The sequence below is a fragment of the Aspergillus heteromorphus genome (assembly GCF_003184545.1).
Source record: "Aspergillus heteromorphus CBS 117.55 chromosome Unknown BO70scaffold_5, whole genome shotgun sequence".
Classification (NCBI taxonomy): Eukaryota; Fungi; Ascomycota; class Eurotiomycetes; order Eurotiales; family Aspergillaceae; genus Aspergillus; species Aspergillus heteromorphus.
In genome coordinates, this window is record NW_020290410.1 from 1,162,078 (window position 1) to 1,186,868 (window position 24,791).

The 24,791-nt window shown below is 54.9% G+C and overlaps 8 protein-coding genes across 8 annotated transcripts; 4 read left to right on the forward strand and 4 right to left on the reverse strand.

Moving 5' to 3' along the window:
• Positions 1-1,115: 1,115 nt before the first annotated feature.
• On the reverse strand, positions 1,116-3,106 carry BO70DRAFT_377979 (uncharacterized protein; the record flags this gene model as incomplete). Its single annotated transcript, XM_025545237.1, has 6 exons — positions 1,116-1,124; positions 1,240-1,248; positions 1,556-1,605; positions 1,683-2,400; positions 2,463-2,781; positions 2,850-3,106. The coding sequence occupies 6 exons, from the start codon at positions 3,104-3,106 to the stop codon at positions 1,116-1,118; spliced, it is 1,362 nt and encodes a 453-aa protein (XP_025402038.1).
• A 1,026-nt stretch (positions 3,107-4,132) lies between these two features.
• On the forward strand, positions 4,133-6,370 carry BO70DRAFT_420373 (gamma-glutamyltransferase family protein; the record flags this gene model as incomplete). Its single annotated transcript, XM_025547514.1, has 3 exons — positions 4,133-4,301; positions 4,427-4,776; positions 4,831-6,370. The coding sequence occupies 3 exons, from the start codon at positions 4,133-4,135 to the stop codon at positions 6,106-6,108; spliced, it is 1,797 nt and encodes a 598-aa protein (XP_025402039.1). The 3' UTR covers positions 6,109-6,370.
• Positions 6,182-10,785, reverse strand: BO70DRAFT_359959 (PE repeat family protein). Its single transcript, XM_025542663.1, has 2 exons — positions 10,208-10,785; positions 6,182-10,130 (listed from the first exon to the last, which is right to left on the reverse strand). The coding sequence occupies exons 1-2, from the start codon at positions 10,476-10,478 to the stop codon at positions 6,553-6,555; spliced, it is 3,849 nt and encodes a 1,282-aa protein (XP_025402040.1). The 5' UTR covers positions 10,479-10,785; the 3' UTR covers positions 6,182-6,552.
• A 3,808-nt stretch (positions 10,786-14,593) lies between these two features.
• Positions 14,594-16,753, reverse strand: BO70DRAFT_332031 (MFS transporter; the record flags this gene model as incomplete). Its single annotated transcript, XM_025540901.1, has 3 exons — positions 14,594-15,232; positions 15,297-16,303; positions 16,357-16,753. 3 exons carry the CDS (start codon positions 16,751-16,753, stop codon positions 14,936-14,938), a joined length of 1,701 nt encoding a protein of 566 aa, XP_025402041.1. The 3' UTR covers positions 14,594-14,935.
• Positions 16,754-17,322: 569 nt separating this feature from the next.
• On the reverse strand, positions 17,323-18,828 carry BO70DRAFT_359962 (deubiquitinase OTU2). The gene has a single exon (XM_025542664.1). It carries the CDS (start codon positions 18,518-18,520, stop codon positions 17,516-17,518), a length of 1,005 nt encoding a protein of 334 aa, XP_025402042.1. The 5' UTR covers positions 18,521-18,828; the 3' UTR covers positions 17,323-17,515.
• A 125-nt stretch (positions 18,829-18,953) lies between these two features.
• BO70DRAFT_359963 (short chain dehydrogenase/reductase family) lies at positions 18,954-20,298 on the forward strand. Its single transcript, XM_025542665.1, has 4 exons — positions 18,954-19,177; positions 19,281-19,515; positions 19,615-19,918; positions 20,002-20,298. Exons 1-4 carry the CDS (start codon positions 19,148-19,150, stop codon positions 20,219-20,221), a joined length of 789 nt encoding a protein of 262 aa, XP_025402043.1. The 5' UTR covers positions 18,954-19,147; the 3' UTR covers positions 20,222-20,298.
• A 735-nt stretch (positions 20,299-21,033) lies between these two features.
• Positions 21,034-21,279, forward strand: BO70DRAFT_394209 (uncharacterized protein; the record flags this gene model as incomplete). Its single annotated transcript, XM_025546441.1, has 2 exons — positions 21,034-21,182; positions 21,261-21,279. The coding sequence occupies 2 exons, from the start codon at positions 21,034-21,036 to the stop codon at positions 21,277-21,279; spliced, it is 168 nt and encodes a 55-aa protein (XP_025402044.1).
• Positions 21,280-22,037: 758 nt separating this feature from the next.
• On the forward strand, positions 22,038-24,352 carry BO70DRAFT_359966 (hexadecenal dehydrogenase). The gene is made up of 5 exons (XM_025542666.1): positions 22,038-22,223; positions 22,277-22,507; positions 22,569-23,368; positions 23,425-23,784; positions 23,906-24,352. Exons 1-5 carry the CDS (start codon positions 22,078-22,080, stop codon positions 23,944-23,946), a joined length of 1,578 nt encoding a protein of 525 aa, XP_025402045.1. The 5' UTR covers positions 22,038-22,077; the 3' UTR covers positions 23,947-24,352.
• The last annotated feature ends 439 nt before the right edge of the window (positions 24,353-24,791 follow it).

Sequence of the window (24,791 nt, forward strand, 5' to 3'; positions counted from 1 at the left end):
ATGCATACGAAATCAGCACGAAGTGATGACCATGATCTTTCGACTCGATACCCAGCAGCTGGGCTCACGGTGCTTAGTCGGGGCTTATAAGCCGTGTTCTTATACGACTGATGCGCCATTACTCGACCCATTGGGACGCCCGATACGCCGAGACGCAGCGATGCGCACTAATCTTCCTGGTACATTTAATCAGTGTGAGAACGAAATAATGCGACTACAAGAGAAGGAATACACAAGGAAAGGGAAAAGAAGCAGCTCCACGGGATCTCCCCCGGCTTGTTCTCACACCATCGAACCATCATCCGACTAATAATGTCGCGATGCCTCGAGCCTGTCGAACAAGGGCATCGAGGCGGTCATTAGGCCCCAAAAAGCCACAAAAGAACAGTGGCCTGATCCGGTAATCTTTTTTTCTTCTTCTCTAGACTTTTTTTCTTCACTCCCCTATGTCATCTTACTATACCTTCATCTCCTTTGTCACCTTGCTTGGAAAAGCTTCATTCTCGCAACGACTGTTCAATTCAGCTCCTGCTTCCCCCCCCTTGTCCATATGCCTCTCTTCTTTTTTATGTTTCCCATTTGGACTGACTGGGCTTGGGTTGGCCTTTTTTTCTTTTTCTTCCTCTTCACCAAGATATACCCATTTTTGTGGCTTCCTTTATTTACTCTCTGCAATGCGCCCTGGTTTGTTCATATGTCATTCATGTTCTTACTGAGTTATGCTACGTTTATGCGCCAAGGTATTGATTGTCTTTTGTCTGTTTTGGATGTATGTTTGATCTGACCTCATGATGCTTCTTTTTTTCTTTTTCTCTTTTTGTCTGTGTATCTGTATATTTTGATTCCTTTGTATCACTACTGTATCAGTATATTACTACCTATAGAGTGCGATGTTTTGCATGGAATAACTATGGTCTTTGTTGATCATCTTTTACTTTGTTTATTTTATGGGTATATTATTGTAAGCTTGTAAGCTCGTAAGCTTGAAGACTGGAAGACTGGAAGATTGTAGGGTAGTGTGGTTGGACGTGTGGACGTGTGGACGTGTGGACGTGTGGACATGTGGACGTGTGGATGTTTGTTGGAGGTTGTGTAGTTGGGGTCTTAGCTTTGGTTTACTGGATCTTTATTAAAAGGTTCTAGTGGATTATTATTTGGAAGTTGTCAACAGGTTGGGTCTGCCATTCCGTGGGATTCCTGATATTGAAAACTCTGGAGGGAATCGATACTACAACATACAAAGGAGAGCTGTATTTGAAAAGCAATGTACTTACCTAGGTTGGAAGACGGGGTTAGATAAAGGCATCTTGAGCGGATGTACATTAAAGAGTCGAAAGAAGACACTACCTTAGGTATTCTTTACTGATGAAAAGCCCTTGGGAAGTAAAAGTACGTATGTATATATGTATGTATTAGATTCCTACTTAAGGGGATGAAATAGACATGGGACGTTCGAGTAACTGCATCTGCATCTGCGACTGCGACTGCACCTGCACCTGCGACTGCGACTTCGACTGCTACCCGCTCCGCTGAGTTAGGGTACATACGTACGTACATAACGGTAGATAATATACCTCCTCTTGAAACCAGCCACTACATTCTGCCCTGATAATGGATACGGATCAGATCTCATCACAACTCTAACTCCGTCTTCGCTGGAACGACCCTCCAACACCACCCACACCAGCTACGATGCAGCCCCTTCTCCTCTCGAACGAGATAATCGCCGGAGTCGCGCTCATCCTCATACTCAACGACACACGCACCGACCGTGACCCGTTTCTTGGATTTATGCTTGACGCGCCCGCCGATACCGATGATCTCCTGGCGGAAGTAGCCCGGTTGGTCTTCCTCGCGGTGATCCCAGACGTCAGGGGGGGCGGAGGGATGGACAAGGGGGGTGTGAGGGTGGTTTTGTCGTGGGGGACTCGGTGCGTGGCGCGGGGGCCCGTAGTGACGATCGTAGTCGGTAGGACTACCGGATGCTTCGTCGGCTTCGCATTCTACTTCCATTTCGATCTCTTGGGCCGCGAGACAGTCTTCCCCTCGGCCGCATTTCACGCCTTGGCAGCCTTCGCCGATTCCCGTGCCGAGACCCCCCAGGTATGTGCTGTATCGAGTCCGCCAGGACCACACCCGTCGGTAGGTGGTGTCGTTGCTGCGGACTTGGTGCCCGCATTGGTGACACAGCCAGATGGCGTCGGAGCAGGAGCAGGGGGTGCGTTGGAAGGCGGAGATTGTTGTTTGGGAGGGAGAGAGGGGTGGCGTGGTGGGTGATGATGAGGAGGATTCGCAGGGTGGGTGGATGAGGTCGTTGAGAGGGGCTGTGCGGCAGGTGGTGCAGAGACGACGGATGCGGTTTTTGAGCATGTTGTTGTTTGGGGGCTTGATGGTGCAGTTCTGGGTGGATGAGAGAGTTAGAGGGTGGGTTGGATGTATGGTGTGGGGCTCGATGGACTTACCCGGCACACAACTTTGGAGCAGCGGTGACACTCTGCAACCATGTCTCGGGCACATTTGCCAACCTTACCGCGGGTCATTCGTCCGGAGCTTCTGGCGTTCTCGCTCAGGAGCTGGATCACGGACTTGACGTTGCGGGGAATGGCAGCCTTGCTGTCCAACATGTCCGACAGTGTCTCGATGTACTCGTTCTCGCAACGCAGGGTCTGTTTGACCAGCTGCGGGCGATATGGGGCCATGTTCGCGTGGAATTGGCGACATGTTCGGGCAAGGGCGTGCAGGGTGTTTAGGTCAATTGAGCGAGCGATCTCCTTGATGATCCTGGATCCGCAGTTAGCACAACATCCCGAACCAGACACTGGTGCGGCCTGGTTCAAAGTGTTTCATACGGATAGCAGCTCAGAGCAGCCGAAAAGGCGTTTCGATTCGGAGTCTGTTCTTCTTTGGGGAGGGACGGGAGGAGGTTGGACAAGGGCTCTTTGTCCGCCGGACGAGGCGACCCCTTTGGGCTCCCGGCTGAGAGCTTGGACAGCGCAGGCTGCTGCTGCTTCTTTGGTTCTAGGCAGGCATGGAGGAGGGTATCAGGACGCGCGGGTAGATGATGCTGGTTGAGCATATCGCGGTCGTAGTCAATGAATACCACCATCTTGCTCGGATGGGGAAAGGAGTAGGAGTGTATAGTATAGAAGGAAGAGTATCCGCACGGCCCACAGAAGCTAGATGAATGTCCGGCAGGAGTCTAAGTAAAGTGCATGCAGCAGGATTTGGATTCAGACTTCTTCAGAACTCGAACTTAAGCAAGTCAGCCTGATGAATCCGACCGGGTCATAGTCAGTTTATAACGCGTAACGGCGCCCAGCCCACAGCGCGTGACGGATGAAGCCTGCAGTGGAATGATGCGGCAGGGAACGATCCAGCTCCGTCTTCGGCGCGGGTCCTCGCGATCAACGGAAGTGGTTCGTCTCGGCGGACCAGCAGCCGGGACGAGTTTTTCTGGGTCAGATGGGGAAGCGCAGTGCCGAACCGGCTGTTTCAGGAGGTTTAGAGGGGCAGAGTGAGGCGGTTAGATCATATCAGATCGGCCTCGTGGAGCTTGAGGGGAGGAAGTGAGGGGATTTGCTGCCGCACGAGAGGATCTTATCACGGTCAGGTGCCCCGCCTTACCCTTTCGGGCCTCGACGCGCTGCCGTCCCCATCGGGAAGGTGCGAGCCTCGGCCGTGCATGCCCATTTGCTGCTCCTCCTCGTCTTCTGCCTTTGCTCCTTCTTCTTCTTCTTCTTCTTCTTCTTCTTTTTCTTTTCCTCACTCTTCTTCAATTACTTCATGACTGCACCCACCAACTCCCACACGGACAACATCCTCCTCTTGACTACCGTCGCCAGTTGTCTCCCAATCCATCGCCATCTTCATCCACAATGTCCTAATCTCCGCTCACCGCCCACTTATCCTCGGGAATGCCCCGACTGCCCCGATAAGATATGGTGGCTGTCTCCAACGTGGCGGGGCACTGTCACTGCTTTGCCCGCATTGGATTGACCTACATCGCTATCTTCTTACTCCAATTTATGGTTCTTTAAATTACTTTCTCCCCCCGGATTCTCGTCCCCTCACTCGTTCCCGGAACCTTCCACTTTCCCTCTCGAGGCTATCGCAACCCCAACCTCAATTCAAGATGCCCCTGAACTCCAAAGCCGTCTATTCCCGCCTCAACCCCGACCTGGTCCCTTTCGCAAGTCGGAGGAGCACAGTGCACAGTACCAAGGGCATTGTCACCTGCACTCAGCCACTAGCGGCAGCCGCGGGCCAAAGGATTCTGAATGAGGGAGGCAATGCTGCTGTGCGTCGGACCAACCCGAGTTCCTATTTCTTGGATACATGCTGACTATTGAAAGGATGCTGCCGTAGCCGTAGGTTAGTCAGAAATTCCGCACTGGCACAGACGGACGCTGATTCGTGTGTTTTACAGCGGCCGCATTGAATATCACCGAACCCTCGTCGACAGGTATCGGTGGGGACATGTTCTGTCTATTCTACGATGCTAAAACGAAGAAGGTTCATTCTTTGAACGGCTCCGGCCGGTATCCTGCCGGCGCAACGCTTGAGAAGGTCCGGAAGGATCTGAACATTGGCCCTGATGAGTCTGGGAAAATCCCTATGACCAGTGTCTTTGCTGTGAGCACGCCCGGTGCTGCGGCAGGGTGGGTTGATACGGTAGAGAAGTTTGGTAGTGGCAAATTGTCTCTGGAGCAGATTTTGCTTCCAGCCATAGAACTTGGCGAGGAAGGCTTTCCTGTCTCCGAGCTAGCATCCTTCTTCGTAAGTACATGTCGCCTTTTGACCTTGGACATTCAGAAGCTGACGTATCCGTAGTGGCATGAAAGCGAGCATTTGATCCGGAACGCATCTCCCAACTACCATGAGATGCTGAAACCAGACCCTAAGGCGGAAAACGGTTTCAGGAGTCCTCTGCCTGGGGAGATCCTTAGAAACCCAACGCTGGCTCAAACATTCCGAGCACTTGCTGCGGAAGGCAAGAAAGGTTTCTATGAGGGCCAGGTTGCAGAGGAGTTGGTCAAGGTTGTCCAGGATCTTGGAGGCTACATAACCTTGGAAGATCTCAAGTACCACGCAGAAACGGGGAGTCAGGACACAGAAGCCATCTCGCTCAAATTCACCGGTCAAGGTATTATAGACAAACAGACCCCAGGAACATCGGATGAAGTCAACCAGGGAGTGGAGATATGGGAACATCCGCCGAATGGTCAAGGTATCGTTGCCCTCATGGCCCTGGGAATCCTTGAGGAACTAGAACGCACCGGCAAGACCCCCAAATTCACTGAAGCTCAGCACAACTCCGCCGAGTATCTCCATGCCGTCATCGAAAGTCTCCGCATTGCTTTTGCGGATGGTTCCTGGTGGATCGCAGACCCTGATGTGGAGCAGGTGCCAAGCAAGGCTCTGATATCGCGAGAATACCTGGCGGAGCGAGCAAAACTGTTCAACCCCGACAAGGCATCTGATATCATTGACCATGGTAGCCCTGCTCACAACCACTGCGACACAGTCTACTTCGCTGTCACAGATAAGGAAGGAAATGGAATATCGTTTATCAACAGCAACTACGGTGGATTTGGCACATCCATCATACCTAAGGGGTGTGGATTCACGCTGCAGAATCGGGGGGCCAACTTCTCGTTGACTCCCGGACATCCGAACGTGTTGGCTCCACGCAAGCGACCCTATCATACCATTATCCCTGCAATGATCACTAATGTTTCCGACGGTTCCTTGCATTCGGTGTATGGTGTCATGGGAGGCTTTATGCAACCCCAAGGCCATGTCCAGGTTTTGCTCAATATGCTTGCATTCAACTACCATCCACAGGCAGCCCTCGACGCCCCTCGGGTCTGTATCGCGGCTGGCAGTGACGAGAAAATTGATCGAACAGTCTATGTCGAGGAAGGGATCAGCGATAAAGCTGTTGAGGGTCTCAAGGAGCTGGGCCATCAAGTCAAGGTGCTGACTGAATGGAAAAGGGGCATGTTCGGTCGAGGACAGATCATTCGCTGTCATTACGATGAAGGACAATTGATCTACAGCGCAGGCAGTGACCCGAGAGGTGACGGAATGGCAATCCCGGTGGTGTGAAATCGCACAAAGGCTACACCCTGATACGTGCCTGAAGACTCTGATTGGTCGATTCTTATACACACTACTTATGGGCGCGCACAATCAGAACGCAAGCACATACGTTTAGGAAAGAAGATTACAGAATATCCACTTATCAAGAAGAAGGTCATAATCATCATTTGCAACATACAGTCCAACGTTAAGATACACAACAGTATAACTGAAAGGGCTAAAATGCATGACAAGTAACCACGAATGCCCCAACCGCTGATGCATCAATTGAACCCTGTGCAATGAACAGGCAAAACACTGATAAATATAGGGGAAAGTAGGGACAAGTACAAAGAAGTAAGTAATATGTCATGTCGAAGGGGAAAGAAAGGGGGTTTTCCAACAAAGGAAATGAATGGGTAGGTAGATGGATTGTAGACGTCCGAGACTAAGGGGGAAAGGAAAGAGCACTCAGTGCGCAGCAACAGCCGCCTTGAAGAAATCTTTCAATTTGGAGACTCCGCTCGGAGGAGGCGACGGCTCACGACGTCGATGATGACGATGGCGATGTTCTCCGCTGCGATGGGAGCGGCGCTGTTCGGCCTCCTGCTCCCTCGCTCTTGCCTCTTTCTTGGCCCTTGCTTCCTCCTGTTCGGCTTTCTTGCGAAGCTCTCTGCGAGCTTCACGCCGAGCACGGGCTTCCGCATCGTCGTCGGGACGCGATCCCGATCCACCGGAGCGGTCACTGGTGCTCTTGCCCTCTTGCGACGAGCGGTGGCCTTGATGGGAGGGCCTTCTTGGACGGTCGTAGACGTTGGCAGCGGCTCTGGCCCCGTTAATCTTCAGGAGAGGTCCGTTGGTGTCAGACTGCCCTTCGGTCACGTATTTAAAGAAAGAGCGAGGCTTGGGCGCGGTTGCCTGCACGCTGGGGCGCGACGAGGAGCTGCTTTTTTGTTCGCCTTCCTGGCTGCCTGAGTGGTCAGAGCGTTGTCTGGACGATCGAGTTGGTGCGCTCTCCTTGCCGCTCGTCGAACGCTCGGAGTGCTCTGAGTTCCCGGATTTTCCAGATCGCTCGGAGCGTCGCGGACGTTCACGATCGCGATCGCGATCCCGTTCATCGCGGCCACGATCCCGATCGCGGCCCTGGTCACGATCGCGGTAACGGTCTCGGTCACGATCACGATCACGGTCTCGAGGGCGGTCACGATCACGGTCGCGATTGCGGTCCTGGTCACGATCCCGATCGCGATCCCTGTCTCGCTCTGACGAACGGCGCTCTTTGTCGACAACAACCACCTTTTGCTTCTGTTTCTCTCCATGTAATCTCCTGGATTCCTTGAGTGCTTCAGCCCATCGGCCGGTAATGCCGGCGCGTTCACTCTTCTGTCGTTGCATTGATCGGTATCCATCGGAAGAGCTTCTTGACTCTTTGCGCTCGTATTCGACATCGGGGGATTTTCTGTGTCTTCTGCGGGAGGAAGATGGCTGCATTACTGCAGCGGCGCCCCCTGCAATAGCCCCGGCGGCGGCTCCAGCTACGACTTCATCCTTGAAGGAACGAGTAGTGTCTGGTTCATCATCCGCGGGCTCTGCGCTCGGGTCATCTTCGTAAACTTCCCTTTCAACGACCGGTTCTTCCGCTGCAGGCTCCTCGATCGGTGCGGGTTCCTCGACAGCAGGTTCCTCAGCCGGAGCAGGTTCCTCAGCGGGTGCTGGTTCTTCCGCAGGTGTAGCCTCTTCGACTGGAGCAGGTTCCTCAGCAGGCTCCTCAGCAGGCTCCTCAGCAGGCTCCTCAGCAGCAGCTGGTTCTTCGGTAGGGGCGGGCTCTTCGGTGGGTGTTGGTTCATCTGCTGGAGCAGGTTCCTCCGCAGGTTCCTCCGCAGGTTCTTCCGTAGGTTCTTCCGTAGGTTCCTCAATAGTAACTGGTTCTTCGACAGGCGCGGCTTCCTCAGCGGGTGCAGGTTCGTCTTCCGGAGCGGGCTCTTCGGCGGGCGCAGGTTCGTCTTCAGCGGGAGCTTCCTCAACAGCAGCTGGCTCTTCGGGAGCGGGTTCCTCGACTGCAGGCTCTTCCGCTGGAGCTGGCTCGACTGGCGCAGCTTCTTCCTCAGGAGCAGCCTCCTTAGCCGGCTTTTCCTCAGGGGCAGGTTCCTCAGCAGCGGCGGGCTCCTCAGCGGGCGTTGGCTCGTCTTCCGGTGCTGGTTCTTCCGCAGGAGCAGGCTCTTCGGCCGGCGCAGGTTCTTCCTCGGGAATTGCTTCCTCAACAGGAGCAACCTCTTCGACTGGTGCAGGTTCTTCGACTGGTGCAGGTTCTTCGACTGGTGCAGGTTCTTCAACTGGTGCAGGTTCTTCAACTGGTGCATGGTCCTCGGCCGGAGTCACTTCTTCAGGAGTTGCATCTTCTTCGGGGGCAGCTTCTTCGGGAGCCGCCTCTTCGGGAGCTGGCTCTTCGACAGGTGCTGATTCCTCGGCGGCGGGCTCTTCGGCGGCGGGCTCTTCGGCGGCGGGCTCTTCGGCGGCAGGCTCTTCCGCAGCTGGTTCCTCTGGTGGAGCCTCAGCTGGCTCAGGATCTTCAGCGGCCGGAGCTTCTTCATGCGTTTCTTCAACAGGTTCCTCAATAGCCTCTTCAGCTGCAGGCTCCTTAGCAGGCTCCTCAGCAGGGGCAGGCTCTTCAGGTGCAGCTTCAGTAGCTGGTTCCTCAGGAGAAGGCTCTTCCTCAGCAGGTGCTTCTTCTGCAGGAGTTTCTTCTGCGGGCACTTCTTCTGCAGGAATTTCTTCGGCAGGTGCTTCTTCGGCAGGTACTTCTTCGGCAGGTGCTTCTTCGGCAGGTGCTTCTTCGGCAGGTACTTCTTCGGCAGGCGTTTCTTCTGCGGGTGCTTCAGCCTCAGGGGCAGCTTCCTCAGGAGCAGCTTCTTCCACTGCAGGTTCTGCGTCCGGAGCTTCCTCGGTTGGCGGTTCCTCTACAGCTGGCTCCTCAGTCGTAGTTTGCTCCGTAGCAGGTGTTTCATCAGTCGCATCCGCACCTTCCTCAGCCGGCGTTTCTTCACTAGGTGCCTCTGCTGCCTCTGCTGCCTCTGCTGCCTCGGGTTCCTCATCGGCAGCTGGGGCTTCTGCCTCAGGCTCACCCGCGGGTTCGTCGGCAGCAGCCTCTCCAGCTGGAGTGTCTGCGTCGGCGCTCTCACCTGCGGGTTCGTCCACGGGCGCAGATTCCTCGGCAGGAATTTCAGCAGGTGCATCCTCTGTAGCTTCTTCGGCTGCTTCAGGCTGTGTAGCCTCTTCGGGCGAAGCCTCTTCGGCGACGTCGGCTGCTTCTTCTTCTTCTGCAGCAGCTGGCTCACTGTCAGGTTGAGGCTCTGCAGCTGACTCTTCGACCGGTTCTGGCGCACTTTCTTCTACGGGTGTCTCGTCCGCAGTTTCTGTAGTTTCGGGTTCGGCTTCAGCTTCAGGCTCTGGGCCCGCAGCTGGCTCTTCTGCACCCGCATCACCGCTTCCATCCGCACCCGCGTCGTCGGAATTTGAGGCATCATCGCCATTCGGAGGCGCGTCACCCTCTTCCTGATTTTCGGCCGGAGGCTCTGCTGCGGCGTCGGGCTCGGCATTGTCGCCGTCGATATCAATGAGGTCTTCGGTCACTGCTGGCGGTTCGTCTTCCGGCGCGGCGTCCGCGGCCTCTTGCTTCGTGGCTTCTTCCTTTTCGGCTTCGACTTGGTCTTGTTCTGCTGTAGGATCGCACTCTGGAAAGTCGTCCTCGGAGTGTAAGGTCAGCTGACTTTGGGAACTATCAAAGATTGTAGGCGTACCATCGGTGGGGGTTTCATTGTTCTCCTCCGGTGGCGTGACACCTGCATCTGCCGGGGCGGCTTCTTCGGCCTGTTCCGGCTCTACGTCTGGAGCCGCGTCTTCCGCAGGTTGGTCACTTGGAGCGCCATCCTCGGGTGCGGGTGCGGACACCTCTGCTTCTGGAGCAGGACTCTCGCCTTCCTCCTTTGGTCCCGTATCGTTGGGGGCTTCTTCACCCTCGTCCGCTGGCGGTGTTGTGGCTTCGGATGTGTCTTGTAACGTTAGTATGTATGCTAAAATAAGATGTGTAAAGCGGGACAAGCATCGAAAAGGGAAGGGTATCACAAACCTTCAGTCTCAGGAGACGATGTACTGTCAGCAGGGGTACTACTTGATCCATCTTCCGGAGCACTCTCGGGGGCAGGGTCTGTCTGTGGCTCGACGGGGTTGTTGTTGTCCTGATCCTTAGGCGGCGTCAGATGATCCGCAGATGAAGATGAAGGATTGACAGGGTAATATGAAAATTTAAAAGTTTGACGGTCGAAGGTCTGATAATGACGCTCGAAAGTCTGGTACTCAAATTTGGGAAGTTGTGCATACTGGGTCGGTAGTTGGTCCATCTTCTCCGACATCCACCGCGCCTTCCGGGGCCGGATCAGGAGAGGAGATGTGCTCTTTGGAGGATTGATTGTCGTTTACCGGGAGTCGTTGCTTATTATTGCTGTTCTTCTTCTTGCCTCCCTTCTTATTCTTACCCATGGCATCGGATCAGTGGCGTTTTTCGTGGAATCTGATGACCGGTTTCGAGGTGGGTGTGACAGGCGAATATAAATCCGGTGCAGAATTATGACATATGCCTGTCAGGTTCTAGACAGGGCGTAGAAGACAGGGGGAGGGCGAATCGCGAAAAGAACCCAAAGAAAATAGGGGGGGGGGGGGGGGGGCAACGCAAGAGAAAGGGGTGTGAAACGAGGGGAGCCTGTGTGCATGTCGGGTTTAAGCAAACGCAGCGGCATGAGAGGCTGGAGGGAGCAGGGAGACTACAGCATAGGCCCGACTATGCGCCAACGACAGAGTGGTTCCTCTCGCGGACCAAGGCGAGGCGACGTATCGTATGTAGCTCACCCGGCTACCCAGTGGTATGGAACAATGGCCCAGGAGTGGTTTGGGGTTGGGGCTGGGGACGTCATGGACGAACAGCCCAACGGCATCGGATCTCATTGGGCCACGTCTCACGGGCCATGGGCCCTCGCGGACGGACATAGAAAGAGGGTCCTCTTCCGGAAGCATCACTGGGGCAAGGGGGCAAGCCGGCGGAGAGCCATCTGCAGACGAAGCCTGCAGTAGCAAGTGATGGTGGCGGGGGGGATGGGGGAGGAGTGCGGCCCAGATAGGATAGCAAGCCCTCAGGGAATTGGGTGCTTCGTTAGGGTGTCTCATTAGTGTGGTGGGTGGGGGTGGTGCCACAGCCCACAGCCCACAGCCCACAGGTCCATCGGGATGGGATGCCCTGGTAAGTTTTGACACTGGTTGCCTTTGCCTTCTGGACGCCTGGAGGATGCAAATAGATCCAATGCACTGGGAATAAACAGGCAGGTACTTTGTGCATCGACAGTCGGACTCGATCGAGCCAAGGTCACTGGCAGCAGAGACCCGCGCCTCGACGATGCACGGTCAACTGATTGATCTCCGGGCCGGCAACCAAACACAGCCAATTAAGCCTGCATCTGACCCCAGGGAAGGCGTAAAGCCATCCGAAGTAAAAAAGTCCGACTATAGGAGAATTGGAGGCCGTGGTTACGCCGAGTTGGTGATTGCGTCCATCACCGACATGGTTAGTTAGCATCAGCAGCAGCAGCACATGCTGGATTATTCATGCCCAACGAGGGTTGCGGCGGTGGGTGTAAGTAGATTATTGGACTGGCTGCATGGTCCGTGGAGAGACGACGGGGTCCCTGGCCAGGAAAAAGAACTAGCTAGCTAGGGGTTTTGGGTGTAACTCGGTGACACTGCTCTGTCGAGGCATCGCATCACCATCATTTGCCGATGAGATGGGCGGATGAGGGCAGATGGAGATCGCATCTGGCCCAGTCAGCCCGAATCGAGATCGGGGAAGCCATCGCCAATGGTGATCCATTATTCTCATCGTGAGAGGCAATAACGATGAAAGGGAAGAGGGGAGAGAGAGAGGGGGAGAGAGAGAGAGAGAGAGAGAGTCTGTTGATTCCCCACCGGCCACTTCACCCGCCGCAGATCACTTGACTGCCCAACCGGGCCTAGCGGATCCCGCCAGGTACTGCGTATTGTAATCTGTCCGTATTGTCCTTTCCATCTCTTCCATCCTCATCCTCCTTTCCTCTGCCTCCTCAACCTCTCCCCAGACAGAGTCCAAGCAAATCGAATATCCCCCGATCCTGGCGATCTACCTCACAGCTGAAATCCAATCCCAATGCTTGGAAACCACCGTCCCCTCCCATTCAATGCCCTCCAAGACCCGACCCGACCCAGAGACGCACGGCGGTGGGAAGATGACGGACCGTCGCATCCACCGACCCCCCAAGTGAGGCGCGTTGGCTGCTGCTTTGGCAGTCGGTGAGTGGCTGGCCATCCCGAATCCTCCCCATCCAGACTCGGGCCTGTTGAGGACTCTCCAGCCCCGAGTCTGATTATCTACGGAGTACGGAGAGATGCGAGCTACTGCCCAGCCTGCGTGTGCGTGTGCGTGTGCGTGTGCGTGTGCGGTGCGGTGCGTCCAGTTGACAGCTCCCCTGCGCGCGCCGTCCAAGGGGCCAACAAACGAGGACTGTTTTCCCCTGTCCCTCCTCGTTGGGTCTCTGGCAACAACTCTCCACGTCACGGAATCGAATCGAATCTCTATCTCTCTCCCGACTCTCGTGGACTGACGCTGCTGGAAGGAAGGGTGTCCATCTCAGATACACATACAGATACAGCTTACTAGATCTTTCTATTGCCAGCACAGCACGGCAGTCATCGGCGAATGTTGCGCGGCAGGCAGATCACACTCACCCACTCCCTGCCACACCACACACATCCTATAGGCGCTAAGTAACTACTGACAACCTATGGGGTACTTGCGGAGTAACTGGGTATGTAGTCGCCTGTCTATCTACCCATCTGTGTACCGACCTGTGTACCGACCTGTCTACCTACCTACCTACCTGGCATACGCAACGCGCCCAAAGTACTCAGACAGACAGGCAGACAGAGAAAACAAAGTCATACCTTACTAGATGTTCTGTACCATGTCCATCTGTCGTACAACCTTACTACAGCCAGCTAGCTACCAGCTACCAGCTACCTACCTCGAAACCCGAATAACAATGACATCCTCGACAGCTTCAGTTTCTCACACACTCCGTACCCTAGTTACCCAAAAACAACCCCGGCCAATAAGAAACAACCATCCACCAATATCAGTGGTCACTGTCCCCCCATCCCACGCTGGGCAAAACGCAACGGGCCGGAAATGGGCCCTACCAACCTACCACCAACCTACCAGCCTACCCTAGTAACGCTACCTACCCTAGAAACCTACCCTGACGCCTCTCTTCTCCTCCCTGCCCTCCCCTCCCCTGCCCTCCCCCACGCATTTCTATATCTAGTAACCTTGCGTGACAGCGGACAGTGGCAACAAGGCATCACCACCCCTACCCCTGCTGATAATTGATAATCATGAGATCCATATCCAACTCCCATCTAAATCCCATCTACGGAGTACCCTGTAAACCACCACACCCCATCCTCTGCTATGCACATTACCTAAGTAACCACATACATAGTTACTCACATCTCATCTCCCATACACAGCACTGTAGATACCTCAGCAATGGTCCGGTCCGTGTGTCTGTGATATATATTCCGTACCTATGTATCATGATGTACCTATGTATGTGTATGCATGTATCCGCTTCGATCCGGCCGGCCGGTCGGTACTGTTAGCTCTTTCTTTCTCTCTCTCTCTCACACACACTCTCTCTCTCGGTCTCTCCCTCTCGGTTTCTCTTTGTAGGTACTTACTCCCTACCTTTTCCACTGACCTGCATCGCATAATATCACATTGACATTCACATCGCATACTCGTCTAGTAGATAGATATACGTGTACATGTACTCCGTGGCGCGGTAGGAGAATTCCCTCTTCCTCTTCCTCTTCCTCTTTCTTTCTCTCTCCTCCCTCGCCCTCTCCCTCTACTGGTCTATTGATTGGTCTACTGCTCTGCTGCTCTGCTGCTCTACCGTGTAAGAAAATACGGAGTGCTTCGTAGGTACCGTGGGGGAGTCGTATTTGTACATGTCATTCATGCATTGATGTTGGGTTCCATCTGTCACTTCATCTGTCATCTGTCATCTGGCGTTTGCGTTTGGTGGTGGTGGTAGTACCTGACATGACATCCGGAAGATTATAGGCAGTCTAGGCTTTAGGCTGTAGGCTGTATGGTAGGTAGGCTGCTGTATGCTGGGTCAGGTAGGAAGATAGTATAATCAGAAATGGAAATGACAGCCGGGCTGTCGGACACTCCGTTACATTATGATATGGTCTGCTTGGGTGTCTACTCTAATGCAAACCGCATTACAGAAATTTAGGGTGCTGACGTGAAGCAAAACCCCTTGAGGCCCCCAATTATCACTCTCACGCCAGCTCTTTCTGTCGGGGCTGAATCTTCAGGGCTGCATCTTCTATCGCTGGCACTACGGATCAGGCATTTTGCCACAGCCAGCAGAGCACCTGGCATTTCTTAGGCTCTCATTTATCCTAAAAATACCACTAATCGTAATCATCTTTTGGGTATTCCCGAGTCGTAATGCTTTTGAAGACGTCGAATCGTCCAGACTTGCCACTCAGCTGTTCGAGAACATGAAAGACACCGGCACCCCCGCGAAGGAAAATCGCACCAAACAGAGCAGGACAAGAAAAAAGGGTATATGCAAGCGTCTACTATGATCTTGACCATGCGTAACCATCACCAACAGAACCAAGCCCCAAAACCAGCTTTGGGTACCCAATACGGCGCTACGGGCGTCTCGCAGATGACACATGACAGGGTCGACAGGAAAGGTCACTCCCTCAGGGCGTCCATGGACTTTCGCCATCGGGGGCCGTACACTTTCATCACGAAGAGAACGGAGCTGCTTGCAAAAGCAACCAGTCCGAGGATGGTGAAAAGCCAGCCGTTGCCAATCGCGTCGATGATTGGGGCCGTGACCACAGATCCCACACACGAGAAGATGTTTCGCATGAAGTTGTTCAACGCAACACCGGCGGAGGACCTCTTGGGCATGAACTCGGTCAGCATCGTCGTCGCCATGCCGAAAATGAGCATGGATCCGACGCCAAAGAAGAAGTTTGCGATCATCTGTGAATGTCAGTCCGAGCCATAAATCCGGAAGATATCCAGGTGAAGAGTCGCCAAAACATACCGGGGCAAGCCAAAATACACCCCGATCCGCGCACCAGCCATACCAAATCAGCCCAGCAGGGTAGAGAACGGCTCCCAGCCAGGCATTCTCACGCATCCGGTCTTCCGGGCGGTAGATGAGTCTGCCGTGTTCGTCATATCGGTTGGCCTTTTTGGCCTCCCGTTGCATGATCTTGTCCATCCAGCGGCCTCCAAAGCTGCTCGCAACCACATAGCCCAAGGAGTTTGGTATATACATGAGGCCGACAATGATCGTGCTGAAGTTATACGGGCTACTCCCGAACGTACGCTCGACACTGACATTTAGCACATACAGAGACCCGAACGTGATGCTGGCGTAGTACACCGTCAACAGGACCGGAGGATAGCGCAGGTAAAGAATGATTTTCAAAGGATCGATAAGAACCATTTTGAGCACCTTGAGCCATCTGGTGGTGAACTGGACAACCTGCCGAGAGGAAACACGACTCTGCTGACGCTGAAGTGGTTCCTGATGCTCATCCTTCTCTCGGGTCTGGAACTTTGGAGCTGCGAGGGTCTCCGGAAGCGCGAAAAGGATAAACACAACAGTGAGGCCTCCATACGCCGCCAAAAACCACAGGGTGCTTCGCCACTTCCATCGTTCGGCCAACGCGCCACCCACAATCGGCGCTATCAGGGGTCCACATAGCGGGCCTAGGTAGAAGATGTTCATGGCCCGTCCTCTTTCGTGCGGGTCCCAGAGATCCGCGATGGTTCCGGCGCCCACGGCCTGGACTGATGCAGACGCGCCCCCGCTCAACATCCGGAGCACAATCAGCATAGCTATGGAGCTGGATATCGCACAGAGGGAGTTAAAGAGAACGAAGAGACTAAAAGAAACGAGGTAGATCGTCCGTCGCCCGAGTCGTTCACTGAACGATGACCACCACAGTGGGAATATGGACATACTAAGCATGTACAGTGATATCGTTAAGTTCGTGATGGTTGTTGACGTGCCCAGATCCTTTGTTACCTGAGAGAGCGAGGCTGATGCTGTGGTAAGCGGTAGAGATTGGCCATGTTGGGGATGGCAGACTTACGGAAGAAGATTGAGCTGCCCATCGGAGCGGCCGCGCCTGCCACGGCGACGACAAATGTGATGAACCACTTCGTTTTGCGAGGATAGACCTTGGGGTTTTCGACCTCTTCTAGCAGCGTGAGCTGACCGAACAGCCCCCTCCGTTTCAGTCGCGGCACCACGACCGGTAGTTGTTGCTCCTCGCGCGAGTAGATGGACGATGAAACTTGGGCCTCCTCATCCTTCCCTTCCATGACCGGAGGGTCATCCGAGTCCTGGGATAGCGAGTCATGATTGTGCTTGAGGTCCGTCATTGGGCCTGTCGATCGCGTTGTTTGACGAAGGTCGTGCTCAGTCAGAGGGGCCTCGATGACTTCCGGTTCGGGAAGGCCATTCTCCTGCCCAGTAGAAGCCGTCATCTCCAGTATAGATCGCTCCAACGAGATCCTCTCCGTATGGGGTTAAACGGCGCGATAGGCCTGGCTCAACCCGGGCCACAGTGAAGGTCCCGACGAAGCAAAAGAAGGTGGATGAAGGATGGGAATACCATGCGCTAAAAGGCCTCGCAGGCGGTGGGGATGGGTATGAGTCAGGGATAAGCTGATGCAGAGAATGGAATATGATGGGGTATGAGATACTGTGGGCCCACTGCTAAGCATTGGAATTATTCACAATGATAGGTAGATATGGAGGAAGAGAGAGAGGGAGAGAGAGAGAGAGAGAGAGGGAGAAAGGAAAGACTGAGGAGAAGGCCTGTTATCGGGGGTCCCTGGCCCCTCCCAATTAGGCAGGTATTCGCAACCCCACCTTCCCTGTCGTTGCACATGCAGCCATTGGGTGTTGGTCCCAGGGCACTAGTCCAGGGAATTAATTCCTATCAATATCAGCAGCAGCAGGCTAGCTTCCGAGAGAGGGTCTCCTAGCCATTGATTCTCGGGGGGTTGGGGGAGGGGGAGGGGTTTGATTTGGTTTATGATTATATGGTGAGTTTTTCTTTTTTTTTCTTTCTTTCTTTCTTTCTTTCTGGTTGCTCAGTGCTCATGGCTGACTGGGATAGTTCTTCTGCGCGTTGCATCCGTCGATGCGTCCGGCGTGGGCTCTCCGACACACCCCGCGGGAACCTGATCTGTATGGAATGGCTAATAACCTAGTGTTGATTGGGCGCGTATCTACGCGCTCCTCTATGTCTGCTTGGTGAGCGCATTGTAATGCTCCCCAAGCCCGTATGTATGTCTATAGTATGCCAACCAGATGACCCGCTTGCCTCCCTCTTCGTCGCTGGGCTCATCGGTCTCGTCTGGCTCGATCTTTTCGATCCGCCCATCGCCCTGGATCACGTTGATCTCCACGCCATATGCCCGTGCAATCGCCTGTAGCTCGAGTTGTCCGCCCCATTCCGCCGTCAGCTTGACCTTCCGCGTGTACCGGTCCACGGGCTCCTCCATGAACGGCTCGAAATCCTCCTTGTGGTCGCTGATGAAATCCGCCGCCACCGCCCGAACCGCCCGGTAGCCATCGTGCTTGGGCGAGGCGACCGTATCCACGCGCGACTGGGTAGGCCCCTGGAGGACCATGCGCTTCGGGTCGGGTTTCAGCCCGATCCCCTGCTCGTCCAGCTGGCACGCGATGGCCGAGAAAAGACAGTGTCCATCAGGGTTTATCTCCACCTCCTTCAGCTGCAGCCGCTTGAACACGCCGTCCATGACCTCCTTCTCGTTCCCACGGTGGTCCGTTTGCTGTGCGGCCTCCTGCGCGGCGATCTCCGCCTGGGCTGCTTGCTCGGCCGCCCGACGCGCGAGACGAGCTTTCTGGCGATTGGGTTTCTTGGCACGAGAGCCGGAGGATTGCGACGAGTCGTCGGAGGGGGTGTTTTGCGACGGCGTGGTATCGGGTGTATATGTAGGTGTAGGTTGTTGTTGTTGTTGGTTTGCGGTGGCAGGGTCGTCCGCGTCCGCGTCCCCATTGGGTTCGTGGAGACTGAGGTCTTCGAGGCCGTCGACGGGATCGGATTCGCCGTTCAGCTGTGCGATCTCAGCCTGCTGCCGATCGGTGAGGTCTCTTTGCCATCGCTCGCACTCGTCATTGACGCCCTTGCGGGTTTTCTTGGTGGCGGACTTCTTCTTCTGCGTGATTCGGCCCTGGAGCTCTTTTTGCTCCTTGCGGTGCTTGGCTAATAGCTCCTCCATGGTGTGGTGGGGATGTGGTGTGTAATGGATATTAATAGTTCTAGCAGATATGAACAAGATATGTATTCACAGAATATACGGGGGGGGGAGAATGTGAAATGTGAAGGAGGGTATCGTGGCTAAGTATGTATGGACTGGGAACAAGTTGAGTTGCCCCGCCACAGCCTGGGGACTTTTTTCGAGCGAGTCGTCGGGGCTCCGATCGGCTAACCAGCAGATTCAAGCCCTCCTGCGACGGATACCTCAGGCAGCGATACCCCATGCTTGTGGGGGTGGTCCGATCAGAGAGAACGAGGGACGGACTCCGCATCAGCGCATCAGCCAAAGAAAGTCACACGGTCTCTTCTTTGACTAAGTCAGTTTAAGATTTAAGATTCGCAGCTGGTCTTGGTCTGGCCTGTTTGCCACGGTGATGCTCGACCCGCGCATCATAGTTGATCCGGCCCGCCAGCCTCGGCATCGTCTGCCAAGCGGCGCAGCGCCGGCTGTTCGGGTACCCCCCGACATCTACTTTTGTATGTAAGGGGTCCCCCCATCTTTGGATGGAGATATCTTTCTCTCTCCCAACCATTCCATCTAAACAAATAATCCCACCTCCCTCCCCAACTCCAAATCCTAACCACTACCATGGACGTGCAGAAGCTTTTCGACGTTAAGGTTAGTTGTACAACAGTCAATGCGATGCGTAGACCCCGCCGTAGCCCACCCAGCCATCCCATCATCGCCATCCAACATCCAACCTAACCATATATATCTCCAGGGCAAAGTGGTGCTGGTCACCGGCGGCGCCAAAGGCATCGGGCGGATGATCTCCGAGGGCTTCGTGACCAACGGCGCGACGGTGTACATCTCATCGCGAGACGCGAAAGCATGCGACAAGGCGGTCGACGAGCTCAACGCCCTCGGCACGGGCAAGGCCCATGCCATCCCGGCCAATTTCTACCAGGAGGAGGAGTGCAAGCGACTCGCCGAGGAGATCGCCAAGCGCGAAGATAGTAAGTGCTCTCTGCCTCTGCCACCCCCCTACTTGCGAAAAACGTCAGGCGGGATCTAAAGCATGAGCATATATGCATGATTAATACTGACGATCATAGAACTGCACATCCTGGTCAACAACTCCGGCTCCAACTGGGGTGCACCCTACGACGAATACCCCTCCGCGGCCTGGACGCGGGTCCTCACGCTCAACCTGCACCGCGTCTTCGATCTCACCAAGCTGCTCACCCCGCTGCTGGAGAATGCCGGGTCGGCGGGCGATCCGGCCCGCATCATCAATATCGGGAGCGTCGACGGGCTGAGAGTGCCGGCGCTGGAGACGTTCGCCTACAGTGCCAGTAAAGCCGGGCTGCACCATCTGAGTCGCGTCTTGGCGTATCATCTCGGGAAGCGGAATATCACGTATGTTTATGTTTCTGTAATTCGCCGTGTTGGCATCGAGATCCGGAAGTGTGGCTGATCGTTGGTTGATTGTCTGACTCTAGGTCGAATTCGTTGGCGTGCGGCCCGTTCGAGAGTAAGATGATGGCTGCCACCCTGAAGTCCAACCGCGAGGTCATCGAGAGCAATATCCCGTTGGGTCGCATCGGGACGCCCCAGGATGTCGCGGGCGCGTGCTTGTTCCTGGGTAGTCGGGCGGGGTCGTATATCAATGGGGCGACGATCACGGTGGATGGGGGGAGTGTGATTAATGCGAAGCTGTAGGCTGGATGTGCGTGTATTTTCTTGGGGAAAGAAAGGCATGGTAGTGTTTTTGTTAATATGGATCGGAATGACTTGACAGCCATTAGCATCTGAATCTGCTATTTTTTTTTTTTTTTGGTCGAGGGCATCCTCGTAGGCCAGAAGAAGCATGTCACGGTGGGTTCCCTAGTTCCGGATGCAGCGACACTTGGCCGACTATTGATTTTAGTCTACGCTTATTTGTTCTGACATGTCTCTGGAATGTATTCGGGGCTTTTTGATTAACTTGGCTTTTACATCTGATCGATCTACACCGCAGTGGATCTGCAGATTCTCATCATGCAAGGGTGTTTGTTGCATGTGTAATTCCAAAAAAAAAAGATCAACCGATGGCCGTGGTCGTGGTATGGAACAGAAGCATATCATTCCCTTGGAGCTCTTTGCGAGTCCGGAAGATGTCTTCAGGAAGATGTGAGTGATAATGAAAGACGGAGGTCGGGGATCGGGGGTCGGAATAGCAGCACACCACCCGACCCTCAACCCTCAACAGGGTTTAACCTTCGCATGTGAAGGAATTGAGCTTCTGGTGGACTATTGAGACGGTTCGTACCTCGAAGTGGGTTTGCCATCTCCCTGGAACGCTGGTTCCCCATTACCGTCCATCCCGCGGGGGAAGAGGGCAGTGGTAGAGAGTGGCCTCGACGACAGTCGACAGAACATCCCATGTCGGAGGTCGGAGATAGCGGTTGCAATCCAGCTGCGCATGAAGACGCTGCGTCAGGAGGCTATAAACCGCTGCAAAGTACAGGGACAAGCTTCATCGGACTCCAACCATGTTCAAATCACTTGCCGCGATTGCCCTCGGGGCTTCCCTGGTAGGCGCCCAGTCGCCGCCGGGATACATCCCCTCGTCGAACAACTACCTCGGCGTCGACTTTCAACTCTGTCATCGTCAGCCCCGGCCACTTGGTCAACGCGTCGCGTATGTCCCCTCCTATCACTCCCCTGCTCCCCCAGGACGGATCCGATCTGACGGAGATCATCATATGTGCATTATCAGTGCCTCGACTAGAAAGTGACCAGACACGGACACCCAGATGGGTGTGATGGTGCTAAACAGACAGCTCGGGAGTAGTACTCAGCCATGTGTGTGAGCAGGGATGTGACCAGGGATATGGTGTTGACAGAAATTGCCTCCGATGAGAGCGGAGTGCAGGGATTGCCGCTGCAGAAGCTACCCGCAAGCAGCGTAGCTTGCGAGAAGTGGGGCTGGTCAGCGACACAAAATAAAGTATCTATCTATCTATCTGGCTGGCGGGCGCAGTGATCTGCCGCCACCAAAAGCTGGGTCCTCCAACCATGGGAGCCGTGGCGATGAATGCCATCATCCTGACTGACCGAGGCAAGGGGAGGTGAGGGGAAGGCATGTCTGTACTCCGTTCTCCGTACATTATTGCATTTTCCATTCGGGGGATTTCCTGCGGTCGCAAGAATTGCCCTTGGAACCCGTGGTTCGGACTCGTGTTTGTGTTCTACTACCCTCTAACTACTTGTCTGGCAAGAGAGAGACCCCGCTGGCGACACGAGCCCTCCAAAGTGTTACCTTACCCTAATCAACAACCCCGTGCGTCGGTCAGGGGTTTCTCTCCGTTCTCTCCAACTCTCATCCTTAACGGTCGCCTTTAAGATTACATTCCCCCCCCCCCTATCTTTTTCTCCCTCTCTCGATCTGTCGAATCCCTCCTTTCTTCCTTTACTTTATTTTCCGCCCCCTCAAAATCCCTGCAATTAATCTGCACGCCCATTCCTTCTCCTTCTCCCCCCCCCCCCCACCACCCGCACTTATTGCTGACATCCTCCACTCCCTCCACATCATCATGGGCGCCATCGAAATCCCCCCCATCCAATATACGCCCGTCGAAGATGTCGCCGCCCGCGTCGCCCGCGTCCGCCAGACCTTCCACGAACACACCACTCGCGATGTCGAATACCGCCTGGTCCAGCTCCGCAAACTTTACTGGGCGTAAGTGTCCCTGGCGGAAATGTCTCCCGCGTCGCATGGCTGACCACCGACAGGATCAAGGACCATGCCGAGGAGATGCACGAGGCCCTGCGCCTGGACCTGCACAAGCCCCTGTTCGAGTCGGAGATGTCGGAGAGCCATTGGATGATGAACGACATCGTCTACATCTGTCGCAATTTGCACAAATGGGTCCAGGATGAGAAGGCCGAGGACATCGACCTCTCGCTCCGACTCACCAACCCCGTCATCCGGAAGGATCCCCTCGGGTGCGTGCTGGTCATCGGGTAAGTGTCCCTCGCCCCCTTTATCGCTTGTCCAGCATAACGGCCGCTAACGACGGGCCAGTGCGTTCAACTTCCCCTTCCAGTTGACCCTGGGCCCCGTGGCCGGCGCCATCGCCGCCGGCAACACCGTCGTCATCAAGCCCAGCGAGAAGCCCACCCACTGCGCCGTGGTGATGCAGCGCATCGTCGAGGCCGCCCTCGACCCCGCCGCCTACACCATCGTCCAGGGCAGCATCCCCCAGACCCAGGCCCTGCTCGCCGAGCGCTGGGACAAGATCTTCTTCACCGGCAGCGCCAACGTCGGGCGCATCGTCGCCAAGGCCGCCGCGCCGCATCTCACCCCCGTCGTGCTGGAGCTGGGCGGCATCAACCCGGCCATCGTCACCAAGCATGCCGACCCCCGCCTGGTCGCCCGCAGAATGCTCTGGGCCAAGCTGATGAACTCCGGCCAGCTGTGCACGTCGCAGAACTACCTGCTCGTCGAGCGCTCGATGGTCGATTCCGTCGTGGACGAGTTCGACAAGGCCTACAAGGAGTTCTACCCCCAGGGCGCCAAGGGCTCCGACGACTACTCGCGCATCATCGACCTCGATGCCTTCCACCGCATCAAGGGCATGCTAGACAGCACCCAGGGCAAGATCGTCGTGGGAGGCACCATGGATGAAAAGGAGCTCTTCATTGAGCCCACCGTCATCGTGCTGGACTCCGCCGACGACGCCCTGATGACGCAGGAGAGCTTTGCCCCGCTGCTCCCCATCCTCCCGGTCGACAGCGTCGACGAGGCCATCAAGATCGCCAACGGCATCCAGTCCACCCCGCTGGGTCTGTACCCGTTCGCCTCCAAGGCGGAAACCGACCAGAGTATGTTCCCTCCCCTGTCACTACTATCACACAGACCTAACCAACCCCCCCTCCAGTCATCTCCCAAACCCGCTCCGGAGGCGTGGCCATCAACGACGCCGCTCTGCACATCCCGACGCTGCAGTTCGGCGGTGTTGGCGAGAGTGGCCAGGGCGCGTACCGCGGCAAGGCCAGTTTCGACGTCTGGGTGCACCGCCGTACCATCACCACCAGCCCGGGCTGGATGGAGACGTTCCTCAACATCCGGTACCCGCCGTACGGCAACAAGATCGAACTGTACAAGAAGGCGACCGTCCTGGCGCCCGACTTCGACCGCAGCGGAAAGAAGCTCCCCCTCGGCTGGCTCCGGTACATGCTTACTGTGGGCGGCGGTACCCCCAAGTCCGGTGCTGCGCGCGCCACGGTCATTGCTGCTGGTGAGTGATTTCCTGTTTGATATCTCTCTTCCACCCTCCCCCCCCCCCCCCTTTTTTTTAATCCCTTGTGGGCTCGCGCACGGTGCTTGATATGTCAGACTTACTGTCCGTCGATCGACAGACCAGAGTGAAGGTGAAGTCCATGATGCAGCATCGGCTTAATGCTTCCGATCTTTTTCTTCCACGACACCCTTTCCTCTTTTTTTCTTTTTTTCAATTTTCTTACGACACCATGTCTATTTCATCTCTCTATCGTCTTTATTTAGACAGAATGGTTTTGATCTGGATATCTGCTCACCATCTCCCAGTTGCTTATATTCTGCGCCATGTGCTCGAGCGCCGGTCCTCGAAGCTGTGAGTTACGCAAGCAAGTAATGTGTATTTCTAGTTTTTTCTTTTACTACAATATCCGTCAATTTTTTACCTTTACTTTCACTTTTGATGTACTGGGATGGCTACATAAGTTGCTACTTAGTTGGTGTTGATTGATGGGATGTTCGAGTGGTTCTACATGTTACCCACGGGGTGGTGGTCTGGTGCAGGCAGGCAGGTAGGTATAGTAGGTAGGTAGTAGGAAAGGTGAACATCCGAAGCAGTTCAGTTCATTCAACGCATTGCATCAATCGTATGGGGTCTGAACTAGGTAGGTGGGGAGATATCTAGATGGAGACGAAGATAGTAAGCAGTAGAAGAATCTACTAGTAGTATAGTATGTAGTAAATGTGGGTAGATGCAACCGCGTTACCGCTGTCTGTCGCGGATGTTACCGCTCGAGACGATGTGATGTTACCGCTGCGTTATGCGGGGAGTGATCTGTCATGTTACCGCTCTGTAGTTACAGAGTACGTATGGGGTCAAGATGTTTCCTCACCAACTCCTTCTCCTCCTCCCACTCCCGCTCCCTCCTTGTTCTTCATTTTCTTTTCCATTCCATTGTTATTAGTGCCACCGACGATGTTACCGCTGCTGCAAGTATATGACCGCTGCTTAATTGTCACCACGTGCAA

Coding starts and splice junctions, on each gene's coding strand:
- BO70DRAFT_359963 (XM_025542665.1), top strand. CDS start 19,148: ATGGACGTGCAGAAGCTTTTCGACGTTAAG. Junction 19,178..19,280: donor AGAAGCTTTTCGACGTTAAG/GTTAGTTGTACA, acceptor ATATATCTCCAG/GGCAAAGTGGTGCTGGTCAC. Junction 19,516..19,614: donor GATCGCCAAGCGCGAAGATA/GTAAGTGCTCTC, acceptor TGACGATCATAG/AACTGCACATCCTGGTCAAC.
- BO70DRAFT_359959 (XM_025542663.1), bottom strand. CDS start 10,478: ATGGACCAACTACCGACCCAGTATGCACAACTTCCCAAATTTGAGTAC. Junction 10,131..10,207: donor ATCGTCTCCTGAGACTGAAG/GTTTGTGATACC, acceptor TAACGTTACAAG/ACACATCCGAAGCCACAACA.
- BO70DRAFT_359962 (XM_025542664.1), bottom strand. CDS start 18,520: ATGGAGGAGCTATTAGCCAAGCACCGCAAGGAGCAAAAAGAGCTCCAG.
- BO70DRAFT_359966 (XM_025542666.1), top strand. CDS start 22,078: ATGGGCGCCATCGAAATCCCCCCCATCCAATATACGCCCGTCGAAGAT. Junction 22,508..22,568: donor GGGTGCGTGCTGGTCATCGG/GTAAGTGTCCCT, acceptor ACGACGGGCCAG/TGCGTTCAACTTCCCCTTCC. Junction 23,369..23,424: donor CAAGGCGGAAACCGACCAGA/GTATGTTCCCTC, acceptor CCCCCCCTCCAG/TCATCTCCCAAACCCGCTCC.